General features: G+C 39.5%; 1 protein-coding gene across 4 annotated transcripts in view; it reads right to left on the minus strand.

Moving 5' to 3' along the window:
- The window catches only part of LOC149298819 (FERM domain-containing protein 4A-like), a 123,336-nt gene that overhangs the window by 64,128 nt on the left and 45,736 nt on the right, over positions 1 to 13,472 (minus strand). For all 4 annotated transcript variants that reach the window (XM_089487133.1, XM_089487132.1, XM_089487134.1 and 1 more), the window contains exons 3-4: positions 5,226 to 5,320; positions 2,610 to 2,702 (exon numbers count right to left, since the gene is read on the minus strand). In XM_089487133.1, the coding sequence (XP_089343259.1) occupies positions 2,610 to 2,702; positions 5,226 to 5,320 (188 nt within the window). The remainder of the gene's footprint in view (positions 1 to 2,609; positions 2,703 to 5,225; positions 5,321 to 13,472) is intronic.

Consider the following 13,472-nt stretch of genomic DNA (forward strand, 5'->3'; position numbering starts at 1 on the left):
AGTTTCAAATATAACAAACACACATACATACAGCTTAATGCAATTAAAAGAGCAAAACTGGTTAGATACACACATACAAGAGACACTTCTTTTCTAAAAAAGCACCCAAATCTATACTATTACAGTATTTTTTTTTTGCATCAGTACCAGAAGCATTTATATCGATTTATAATACCTTAAAAGAATACATCCATGCTTTTCTTTTATGATCCTACTTAAAATTAAAATATGCTGTATTAAGGTTTCATACTAAGTAGGCAGGCACTGATTCAATTAAAAGATGTCTCTGCAGCACTAAAGCATCACACACTTTTGTTGTACAAACGCCATAGGATGAACATAGAAACAGCAGATGTTACCATCAGTGGGGAGCTTAACCACATGATCATAGTTCATCTACTCAAAATGTTTTGGGTTTTTTTGGTTTATTTCATTGTGTCATCTTCACGCTTCCAGATAATGTGGTCTATATTTTTGGATTGAAGGAGTAAATAACATACAGGCTGTTAGAACTTTAATAAAATACTATTAGAAATATGTTCATCAGTAATAAGGAAGACTGGGGCCAAGTAAAATATAGGATTGTATGTCCTACTGCATGTGCATCAAACTATATCCCATTGGCATATTCTAGAACATTTTTTTTAAATCAATGCAAGAATAAGCAGTTTACCTTGTGTTAGGTGGAACCATACTTCATTCCTCTTTACTTCCAGAGAACATTATAATTTACAACTTCTGGCCTCTGGAGGTACGGAGGTTAATTAAAGGAGTCTGACTGTTCTCCCACAGGGATCACTTATAGACACAATTCCTTCTACTAGCTGGCTAGGCGCTGATCATAACCATCACGGCTTCTACGGTCACATAACACCATATCCAGATAGTAGAAGAAACGGCATTAACTCAACACATGTTGTTCCTGATTTCAGAACAAAAACACTTTCCTTGGAATTCCCAAACCTTTTCATTAAGTGGAAAAATTCCACAATACCAAATGTCAATATCATAGCTTTTGCATTATTTTTTGTCTTACATATATTTTTAGTGCTCAAGGCTCACGGCTCTGATGGTTTCACACTACCGTTGCTCATTCATATGTCACGCGGGATTGGGAGTGACCGGAGTTTACACTTGATTTGTTGAAAAAAAAGAATGCCGTAAAAGGGAACCAGGAACATTCTGTTCTCAATTACCTTAATATTTTAAGAGTGAGAAAATCATTGTTATCAGTGGCATTTAATTAATGAACAGTGCTATGTGTAAAATAAATCCTCCATGTGCATTATTAAATATGTTGTGGGGAGATATATAGGAAAAAATATATATTGTAGCGCTGCCTTAAACCAGTGTTAAATCTACCACCCAAGTTATAACTGAGAAGACTACAAAACTAAATCCATTGACAACTGCAGAAGCTTGTCATTGACATTAACATGCATTAAGATGCGTAAGCCTGTCCATCGCATAAACGGGAAGAAGGGGTCAGTATAAGTACAGGAATCTCACAGGAGCCTGTAGCCAAGTAACCTGACTTTTTTAAATAAGTATTTTTGTATGCTTTTTTTAATAATAATAATATTAATAATTTTTTTTTTTTTTTTAAAGACCTATTATTTCATGTTATAATCCACCCTTATCAATATAATGGGTTTCCTTTTGAGTGCTCACCAAAATAGATTTTTTTTTTAATTTAAAGCACAATACCCAACTTGCTTTACATTGACATATTTAGATTTTTGTCTACTATTCTGGATACACCGTATTATTATTCATGGTTTTTTGTACGAGTATCACTAACAAAACATATGTATGTTAAACGTTCTCTCCTTCTCAGATCAGCCAAAAGCCTCATTGCATATGACAGCCCAGTTTAGAAAGACTTCACCAGGTAGGCAATGCTATTTTCTCAATCAATGTCGTTTCATTGGTTTTATTTCTGCCATTTCAGGACTGGATTTAATATTTTACTAACTTAAGTGCAGCCTACTTCTTCCATCCTGATGTGTAATCACATTCTGTCAGCTTATATCGTACAATGAGCATCCTGAATGTCCTTATCTCTCCACAGTCTGAGAACATCTGACTTGATTTGATATTTTTTAGTCTCTTTGTGCATCCCTTACCTTACCCATTTCTCAAATCTATTACAATATGCTTGCAAGAAGTTTCCTCAATTCCGTAAATTTATGAAGCGTGCCTGGTGATCATACTAAATTTACTGCAAATGGTATACATGTAACAGCACATAAAAGGACTTTGTCACGTGGAAGAGACAGTACCCATGTGCATACCGTGTAACTTCCCAAGTAAGTGCCCCAGAAGTCTTCCTATTCCCCTTTACATTGGGTCACGCAGGTGTGGCACAGTGACATAATACCACCCACCCAAGACCAAACAACGTGTGTCATTTTTTTAAGCTACTTCTAGGGCAGCAACAAGGCAATGCATCATTTGACTTGGAATGCTTTACGGGAGCCAATTTACGGGGGTTGGTTATGAAAAACTAGATAAATTACCGGCATTTTGTAATGACTAGGTAAAATGAATTATCCATTTAAGGAATGCTTTTTGCAGTCAATAATCAAAAGGTTATGTGAAGAACGTACCTGACACAAAAGTATAAGACAACAGGACCAGACTTTTTGGGGAAGTCATGTTCCAGTACTCTCCGGTCCAACTGCAGCCAGTTTAAATGGCCCCTGTTAAATAAAATAAAATAAAAAAAACATACAAAATTACATTTGAAATAATTTCATCTGAAGTTCCTAAAACATGCTTTAGAGTGAATCATTCTTTACAAAGGAATATCCTATACATTGAGTGAGGAGTCGCAGTATACCGTGTACTAATGTGAAGGAGCAATTACTGGGCTCTTCCTTAGAATGTATATTTCTCCGGGATCTTTTATATGAATCGATTGCTTGCCTCTCGCAATAAGGTAAATCTCTGCATGTTACCATCAGGGCATATTGCCCTTGACAACTTAATAAGCATTTGCCTAGGAAATCCAAAACATACCTTTAATGATCACGGGATATGGAATTGTTGCCTGATATACTAGCTGACAGTATAATGGTTTTAATTTTAGCACCGCATCCTTGCAACATCTCCTTGGTGCAATAAGCATTATTAATAAGTCCATTCTGTTAAGCTCTGCAACAATGATATCCTTTGAGTTGACAAAGTGCCATAAGCTAAGATGGACCTCTTCACAAGAAATGCAATATCTTCTTCCTCTGCTGAATGAGCCGTGTTATAAACACGACACATGTAAGGTATACAGATTGCTTTGTGTTCTTCGAGAACTAGGTTGGTTCATTGTTTTATTTTATTTTTTAAGTAGATGGCTACAGCAATTTTTTGCTTACATCATCCAATCATATGTTTGTGTACTGTAGCTGTACACGTTATTTCATGGTGTGATCTGCATTGAACATCATATAGATATGTAAGCTACAAAGAGTTCCTTCTTTATAATTCATTATACTGAACAAAGGTCATATATGAAACACTAAGGAAGTAATTTACCAGCCTAAACTTTGAATTAAATGTGGTATTTCAGAAATGTCTCACTCATGTAGGTCCAGCCAAGTGGTCCTGTCATAAAGCGACCCAAAGTACGTTTAGCAAAAAGCACTCTCATTGTGCTCTATCCAACCCAGACCAACAAGGCCTCTCCTAACACGTATTCCCTTGCATTCTGTGCAGAATGTAGACCATGGATGAAATGTTGGTGGAGAGGTCTCTATGGGTAGCTGCCCAGATCTCCATTGCACTCAGATACAATTGGGGGGGGACATAGGGGAAATTGCTCATTTATGCTTAAAGATGGCACTGCCATCATTGTGTAAATGTTGCCTATAGCCCATATTAATGTTTGTATGTAACATTACATGACAAAGTTGCAGGTAGTGGCCCAAACTCTTTAATCTGGAGCAGTCCAGGGTACAACTGCCCCCTTCTACATGTCTCCAGCCATTCCCTGCTCCCATGCCATGGTTGGTCTATGTCATGGGAAAGCTTGTGATGGGACATAGTAATGAATATTCAATGCTCTAAGTTGCTTAATGTAAGCACATGATTTAAATATGGGGATTTCATACACAATATAACTTACTTTGTAGATTTATTATTATTAACATTCAAAAGCTTCAACACAAACCATGTTTCTCTGAACATCAAAAGAAACTGTTTTCCATTAAAACAAGCTGACGGCATAGAAACACAACAAACCAAGAAAATAAATCTAACACAGGTGGTGGTTATAGGCCACGTAGGAGTATTTCATGACCACAGGAGCATTTCATGGGTAAAGGTCACTGATTGTTCTACACATTACACTGCCTTCTCTGGCATTTCCATTCCCTGGTAATAAGCAGCATGCTGGGAGCTCCTTAAAGGCATTCGGTTTGGAAACTTAACACATCTAATACTGAAAACAAAGGCGGAATGTGCTTCCGACAAAACTAACTGTATATTATTTCACCATATGGGAGGAAGGGCTCCTGAGACGAGGCTAGAATTGAAATGAACGTGCCACCAAAAATTCAGTCTGATAAGAGCAATTTAGTAGGATAACAAAGGAAGTGAGGAACTATATAGTAGAAATCACCATGTTTTTTCTTCCATCCTATTTGTTTCTAGTTTAGTGATTAATTGGTTACTACCTCTCTTTAATCTGCATAGTGATTTAATTACAAATCGTGTTCAGTGCCATTTAGTTAATTATGCACACTACCAACTAATAAGGGCAGATGTGCTGCTGGGTGAGTTAGCATATTCACAATTGTAACATCGGATTGGCCTGGGACCTTAAGAGACATGTTCAGGTTGGAGCCAAGTTGGATGAACGCGTTTCTCTCTTTTTAGAGTTCAGAGTTGGGCTACTGGGATGAATATGAAGACTTTCCTAACGCTGCAGACTAGTAAAACTGGGTCTGAGTTGGCTGCAGCAAGCTTTATGCCAAAAGGATGGCCTAACAACATCTAGACACAACCTGTACCAAGTCTGTTGTGAATTACCATACTGGGCTACAAATATAGGCCCTCCTGATTGCAATTGGAAGCATTTGGTGAATTACAGTAAGTTTAGTAAAGTTACTAAATTGTTATAAGCCACGTTTCGGTTTTATGAATGGCAATATAAGAGCATTACAGTTTGTTTTATTTGTTGCAATTCATAAAGGGATGGATTGTGATAAAAGAGATAAGTCTGTACTTACGTTTCGTCAGTGAAAGCAATTCCAAAATATTCCTTCTCTTTCAGATTGAAGTGGGATGCTACCAAATCAAGCAGCTCTTTGGCCAACAGTTTTGGCTGCAAAAAGATAAAAAATAGGAAGAATTAGTATACATGCTTATATTTTGTTTGCACGGAAAAACACAATTTTATATACACATTGGTAATGCAATTTGTTTTGCTTGTAAATGTGAAAACATTCGTGTGTCTTTATTCAAGTTGATGTATTGCATGCTTTTTACAAAATGTTTTCTCTTTACTGGCTGTACGTCTTCTCCGCGGCATCTATCTATTCTACAACTTTAAGTCAGAGTAAGCAAAAATAGTCAGCAAATCCAGTTTTGGTAATGAAAAAGTCCACTAGATTGCAAATCTCACACTACAAATTCTGTAACAATATATATTTTTTTCTTGCATGGTCCTTTCACAAGCATTGCACTGTTTGGTGTTTTATAGCTGCTACCCTAGTCACTTTTCTTCTTCTTTTTCCTTTCCAGTTCTTTCCTCTCTACTGGCGCAGGTCTATTTCATATTCATTACAAACTCCAAATGTTAGGAGAGATCTAGGTTTGACAGAAATCCAACATGTTGGTGGAAGGTTTACAAAATTGTGATAGCATGACGATGGGTACTTTTCCTGTTCAAGTATTTTTGTGAAAAATAAAAGTTCCTCTCTCATTAGTAAACAGAATTCACGGAATAGCATCCCATCTCTCTAGGCATCTCACACAGGAATTCATGTATGCCTCTTTTTTATTTTATTTCATTAAATCACAAGTTTTTTTTTTTTAATATACAGCATTGATGGAAGCGAACAATCTGGTGTCAAAAGGCAGGGAAGCTGCACAGAGCCGTCAGCCTATAAATGCTAATAGCAAAGATTTCGCCAATAAAAAATGAAAAAGCTAGTATGCAATGCTGTGTACATGTCCAGTGCCAGTCTATCTATATTCAACACCTTCTCCTAACAGCAAAGTTTAATATCCAAATACTATTTACTGCTTCCGTGAACAAAAGTACAAATGTTAAGTAGTCATGAATATTTACAGAAGCCAGCTGTGATTTGGAACACCTGGTCACATATGATTACATTCCATAAAGTATTTCTACTAACATGGTGGTCCAACCACAGCAATACAGCAAAGCCACAAGAGACAAGACTTAATCTGCGATAGAAGCTGGAATATTAGAAATCTGTTAATATGAAAAACACAGAAAAAAATTGCCAAATCTAACTGAATTTGTGAAGGGTGACAAGTGGGTGAACTGGAGTTCTTTTTCCATTAAAATATGCTTTACAATCTGTTTGGTAATTCTCAGTTGAAGACCAAGCCGTATTTTCTGTCGGGTTAGCCAACAGGATGTTTTCCAGGTGGTAAGGAACTACACCTTCCATGAAGCCTGTATAATCTTAGGGTGGTACAGGGATTGTATCTTAACAGTCATTAACAGAGCTGTTAGCTATGCGTGTGTATACATACAAGGCTGTTAGGCCGAGTTGTCATCAGCAGCATATTCTGCCCTAGGCTTCATAGGCCTGATGTGGCTGGCCAGGAGTGGCAGACCCTCTGCCAAAAAACCCAAAGCAGATCACCTTTTTTTGAGTGATCAGGTTCCCCGATGGTCTAATTGTTCAATGAGGCATTTACAAATAAGATCTTTGATGACCTCAATATCATGCTTTTCCTAGCTCTACACATCATCAAGAGATGGAGCAACAACCTCATATCCCAGCGGTCTGTTGTCTCCAATATATAATCCTAACCCACCAGCCAGTTTATAAAGCAGTCCTTTTAGTCCTGGGTCTGTATTTACCCATGATCCTGTGCCTTACAGTAGACAACACCATTGGTGGTTCTTTGTAGGGCTGAAACAACGAATCGATAAAATCGATAATCGATAACGGAAATCGTTGTCGACGATTTCCGTTATCGATTAATCGAGTGATCGATTCGTTGTTGGCTCCTTTTACTTACCTCCGCGAGCGTTCCCTGCTTCCGCTACACGCTCTGCACTGCGTGACGGATGTGACGCGTTCCGGAGGTAAGTATTCTTCATGTCCGTGCGAATCGCTCTGTGCGAGTGGCTCCGTTCGCACAGAGCGGTTCGCTCTGTGCGAGTGGCTCCGTTCGCACAGAGCGGTTCGCTCTGTGCGAGTGGCTCCGTTCGCACAGAGCGATTCGCGGGGGTGGGGGTGGGGTTTCAGGGGATGCAGGGCAGAGTGGGGGTGGGGGGGCAGGCCAGGGTAGGAGACTGAGTGCAGGGCAGAGTGGGGGTGGGGATGCAGGGCAGGGTGTGAGTGTGGGGGCAGGGCAGGAGACTGGGTGCAGGGCAGAGTGGGGGTGGGGGTGAAGGGCAGAGTGGGAGACTGGGTGCAGGGCAGAGTGGGGGTGTGGATGCAGGGCAGGGTGTGAGTGTGGGTGCAGGGCAGAGTGGGTGCAGGGTGTGAGTGTGGGGGCAGGGTGTGAGTGTGGGGGCAGGGCAGAATGTGGGGGCAGGGCTGGGTGCAGGGCAGAGTTGGAGACTGGGTGCAGGGGCACAGTGCAAAGTGCTGGGTGCAAAGTGCCAGGGCTGGGTGCAAAGTTCTGGGTGCAAAGTGCCAGGGCTGGGTGCAAAGTGCTGGGTGCAAAGTGCCAGGGCTGGGGCAAAGTGCTGAGTGCTGGGTGCAAAGTGCCAGGGCTGGGTGCAAAGTGCCAGGGGTGGGGAAAAGTGCTGGGTGCAAAGTGCCAGGGCTGGGTGCAAAGTGCTGGGTGCAAAGTGCTGGGTGCAAAGTGCTGGGTGCTGGGTGCAAAGTACCAGGGCTGGGGCAAAGTTTCTTGAACAGTAATAGTCCACCTCTTTTCAGAATGTTTGGGGTTATTTTGTTTCATAAATATTGTGTTTGGGTTTTTGTACTTTGAAAATATTGTTTTTTTATTACATCATAACAAAATAAGAATGTTAATGTAAATTTTAAGTTGTTTTTTAACATCCAGTTCATTAAATTATTTTAAATAAACTAAAAATTTGCATATTGTTTTTTTTTATCCGATTAATCGATTAATCGAAAAAATAATCGGCCAACGAATCGATTATTAAAATAATCGTTAGTTGCAGCCCTAGTTCTTTGAAAAGGAACATTGATCCATTTGTCTCAGGAAAATGTTATCTTCTATATAAGGAGTCTGATGAACTTCATTGAACCTCCGTACCTCAAAAATGCTCAATTACATAAGGACAATAAGGTCAGCATGTGTGCTCCCATGATCCTCAGCCTGTTGGTGGCCCACCAAAATGATGGCCAAGGGTCAAAAGAACTATAATACAAGATCGGCTGGGGGCTCACCTGTTGACTACCGTTGGTCTACACTGAGTGATGAAATCATACTTCTATCTATCTGTATTTCAATAAATTGCTGGGAAGTTGATGCGCTGCAATACAACATTGTATACTCACAAATATTTATTTCACAACAACCCCCAGGGAAAGAAAAGAGCACTTGCACTTAATACATGTGTGAGTCATTCTCTAGAATAAGAACACAGCTAAGCACACAGCCACTATGTAGACACTCTCTGGCAGAGTTTGTGTGTTCTGCAGCTGGCATTGACCAGTGCCACTGGTCACGTTCCCTGTGACTCATAAATCCTTCCACTGAACAATGAGCCTAAGCTTAGCGCCAAAAACACCCTGACCTATTGCATGACCACGGACCACACAATGAATAGAAGACTCTTCTATCTGAAAACAAGGACATTGCACATTGCTTCACTTAGCTTTGAAGAAGTAAACATATTCAACAGCCAGACAATAACACTGCTTTTCCCCCATGCCTTTCAAACATATCATGAAGAAATAACATGTATTAAAAAATAAGTGAAAAACCCTCTTATACGGTGTGTATGTAATTTTATGCCAGTGGGGAACTGCAGTGGTTAAAGCTAACACAGGCTGAGCTGATTTGCTGATCCCTTTTGTTCTAGAATCTTGCATATTCATGCTTTCTTTGTGTCTGTAGAAAATAGAGGGCTGATGTTTAGAAAACACAATTATTTCAGAACGGCGGTTTTTCATTAGGCTCGTAAACCGCCATAATGAAATCCCTTTCCACCATGGTGCCCTTCATCTCTTTACCTAGTTGAATTACATCGAAAAGTAGAAACACATGGCAATATTCCACTGAAACATCAGATACAAAATCATATCCAGATTCGCACATCTTTTCCACAATCTATACCTTCTCAGTAAAAGCCATGTGGACCCTTTTTGTGTTGGCAAGAAACAGAAGATTATTAGTTACACATTTATATAGCTTATAGCTGTACAATAGGAAAAACAAGTAGTGCATCCCATGACAAATTTGGACGGGCCATATCAGCAGAGTTTTCATATATTCAATTTTAAACATCTGTGAAAATCCAAAATGACTTGTGAGAAAAATTAAAGTTGACTTGGGCAACCCTATTCTCATTTTACACGGCCACTAATGAAAACGTGATTCATGTCTGGGCTTTGTGTGCGTTATAAAAGCCTCTATTTTTGCACACTGAAAAATGCTGTTTATTAACATAATAAAATGAAACTCTTTTGCCGCTAGCAAGCTTCCAGGCCTGTAATTAACTTCTTTCTGGGAAAGCCACCTACTGCACCATGAGTAATGTCAGCCATGCCTGGACCAGTAAAGCCAAAGGACCTGAGGGAAAGTCTGTTCCTTCCATATTGCCAAATTAAAAGGGCACTTGTGTAATGCTGCTTCATTTTAAAGTTTATACTAGCTCATGCTGTCCTGCACTAACCCTGCATTTAAATGGATGCTCAAGACAAGAGTTTATGCTACAAGTGTTTTCACTAAAGGAGTGTTTGCAAGGCCGGACAAGGAAAAGCTCACCGGGGTTGGCCTTTTATAAGATATATATAGTGAAGTTAGCAAGTTCAAACCATATTAAAATATATTAGAGTTGCACAACTTAACAAGTATTCAGTATTATTACATGAGAGTTTTGTATCTCCCTCATTCCCTAGTTAGTGTAACAGGTACTGAAAAAATGGGTACCTAATACTAACTGATTAGGTACTATAGATTTTTTTTATGTGCTTTTTTATTTCTTCAACAGTATTTTGGTCTACTATTAAATAAGGTTCTGATTGCTTTATGTTATAGCAGTTTAGCTTATTTTCTCAATAGAGAAATCCCTCAGCAACTTTCTCAGCAGGTGTTACATGTATGTTTTCAATGGAAATGCAGTTTACATTAGATATGACCATACCTGATTTTTGCCGCTTCTCCAGTCCTTCGGGTAACAGTAGCGGAGTCCTGACGTGCCCCACCCCCAGCTCATTTCCCCCTTAAATGAGGGTGTGCCCTGCAACGTCAGCAGGAAAACCCAATGACGTCCGCGGGTAGACCTGGTCTCATCCCGCAAGGGGGGCTGCGGGTAGCCGGAGACTTAAAGTTCCCAGGTACGGATATGAGATGAGGACAGTGACCACAGAGAGGGCGTCTGGTGGTCCTGCCCTGGCTCACGACAAGAGCAGCACCCTAAGCAAATATGTCGCTGCCACCAGGGTGAAAATGCCAGTAAACATAAGGTTAGTAACCTGCCCTGGTTGATGTATATCTATCTATCATAACAGAGTATGAAATATATACCTTTGCAGGCAAATTGACTGCGCAGGTAAAGCCATAGGCCATAAAAATGCTACTACGTGAAGCAGGTAGCCGTCAAGCAGCTGTGATTCACTTTTCCAAACGCAGTTGACAATGAATATGAAACAGTAAATTAAAATTGAAACGTTCATTATAAACAGAGCACACTGAGGATTGGATGCAATCAGGTACATGTCAGCTGAAACTGCACAAACCTGGAGGACGCCTCCCGGCACCTAAATCATTATAAATTCATTTTGTGAGCAAACTGAGTAAGCAAATGAGTTTTATATATTTATACTTTGTAAATAATTAACATCAATGGCTCATTTATAAACTACTTTGTTGGGCACAAAAAAGCACAAATGTGGCATAAGAGAATATACATGTCAGTAAAGAGTTGTATCTATATCTAGCACATACAATTTTCATGTTTGTTGGCTAGAGACGGGATGGGTTTCTTTTTTTTGGGCCTGATGGCCACAGACAAGCCTTGTGCTTACATAGCCACATTTACTGGACTAACATATGGCATATTAACAAAGATAAATGAGCTCACACATAGATAATGAACATTATGTAAAACAATACTGCATAATAAGGTGACCAGACCTTAATGCTAATTGATTATTAATATAAAGCTGCAGGATAGTATCTCTAAAGTTTACATTTCCCATGGCATTACCCTTGATAAGGAAGGTCTGGTCACCCTCATGTCCCATCCATAACTGCAGGCGCCTCGACTGAGTTTCTCTTTCACTTCATCGACCTTTTATTTTTTGGGGGAGATTTGGATTTGAGAACAAGTTTAAAAGGAATTGTCCCTCAAAATATGCCAGAGGTGCAGCAAGTCCAATGCTTTGTCATTGCTGAAGAGCAGGGGGTTTACCACATGTGGACAGCTTGAAACTGGAGGGCAGAATGCATTCCCTCGGCTTGAGAGATACTCTGCATATAACATATAGCATCAAGGTTATTTCTGCCATTAACCTTTAATATGAAACAAACACATAGCATACTAGCTGGAGGTTTTTTCAGAACTTCTTTTATTCAAACATCAGTTCAATGGCACTGCCACACAGCCAACTAAGACTAGGGACTTGTCACTCACCTTCACTCATGCTCTCACACACTATCACTCATGCTTTCGTATGCTCTCTTTTTCTCTCTCAATGTCTCCCTAGCCTCTCCAGTGATAACGGAGCTGATACTGGGGAGAAGCAGATGAAGAAGGAAAACAGAAGTACAAGGAGAAGAAAAAGAAGAAGCAGAGCTGTGGAAAAAGAGACAGGGACACGGAAGCAGTTGGTGGAGAAGGTAGGGAGACATTGACAGAGAGCATGAGAGAGTGCGAGAGAGTGAATGAGAGTGCGAGTGCAACAAAAGCAGAAACAAATGGTTTTGATTTTTTCCCCCAATAGGGTTGTCTTATATTCCGGTCTTTTTCTTTTTTTTCTTCTTTCATTAAGAACCAATGTTTGGGGGTCATCTTATAATCAAGCAAATCCGGTATTTAGCAGAATCTTTTCTATCAGAGACACATGCATTCAGGAAATAACCTCTGCAGCAGACACAGTGTCTAGCCAGTGTGAATAGAAATAATCAGTTGAGCTGCATAAAAATGAACACAGCTATTAAAAGAAAAGGGTGAATACAGGATAAATAATAAAGAAGTCTCCTTGAAAAAAAAATACCCAGGACACAAGGCTCTCCTCCACACGGGCAGATCTGTCCTTGGAATTTACAAATCAGATCGGCTTGGCTATAAAACATTATGACATTGGCTCATTGTACTGGAGAGAAATGCCAGGGGCATTGGGAGCTGAACCACTGTATGTTATGAGATCATCAAATACATTTGCTTTTCCACCATGATCATTATATTTAATTGTAACCCTTTAGTTCTATGCTTTTTTTAAATTTTCTGTTTTTCTTTATGCAGCTATTTAACATTGTAGATACGCTCAGCTGTATGGAAGCATTTTCCTGTGAACTGAGTTTATTTTTTGGGCAGTTGAGTCTGTAGGTTTTATATTTCAAAATTTTAAGTGTTATAATCTCACGGGGCTTGTAAAAGGAAATACTGAATTACTCCTCAAAATGGTCACTAAGCAATATTCCTGAATGTTTTCACCATATAGCTCCTTTAATTTCCACTTAACGATATTCTGTTATACAATCCTGCATATAATGTGCACCCTGCTTTTACAAGAGCCCCCTGAGATCTGCTTTATACATTTAAAGGAACACTCTTGATTTATTTTTTCTTCTCTGCTCTTTACTTTTAAAACTGTGTGCGTTTTTGCATCCTGCAGAGTTTTTATACGTCAGACCCTCTGCCGGGAATGCAAAACCCCCCTTTGTTCATTCAGGACCGACTGCCCTATGTCCGCAGAATTCAGTCTCTATAATACAGTACAAGTAATGGAGAATATTTAGAGTTTGCAACATCCCTCATATACTTCACATTCAAAACATTAATTACTTGTGATGTACAAAATTATTTTCTGATTTTCTTATCGAGAAACAGTTGCTTCCTGTGTACCTACTGCAGAGACTGGGGGAGCAGCCAGAATTTATTGGACTGCTACAAGAAGGGAAAA

The sequence above is a fragment of the Sceloporus occidentalis genome, unplaced genomic scaffold (genome assembly GCF_023333645.1).
Source record: "Sceloporus occidentalis isolate IW3139 unplaced genomic scaffold, rSceOcc1.0.p SCAF_31, whole genome shotgun sequence".
Lineage (NCBI taxonomy): Eukaryota > Metazoa > Chordata > Lepidosauria > Squamata > Phrynosomatidae > Sceloporus > Sceloporus occidentalis.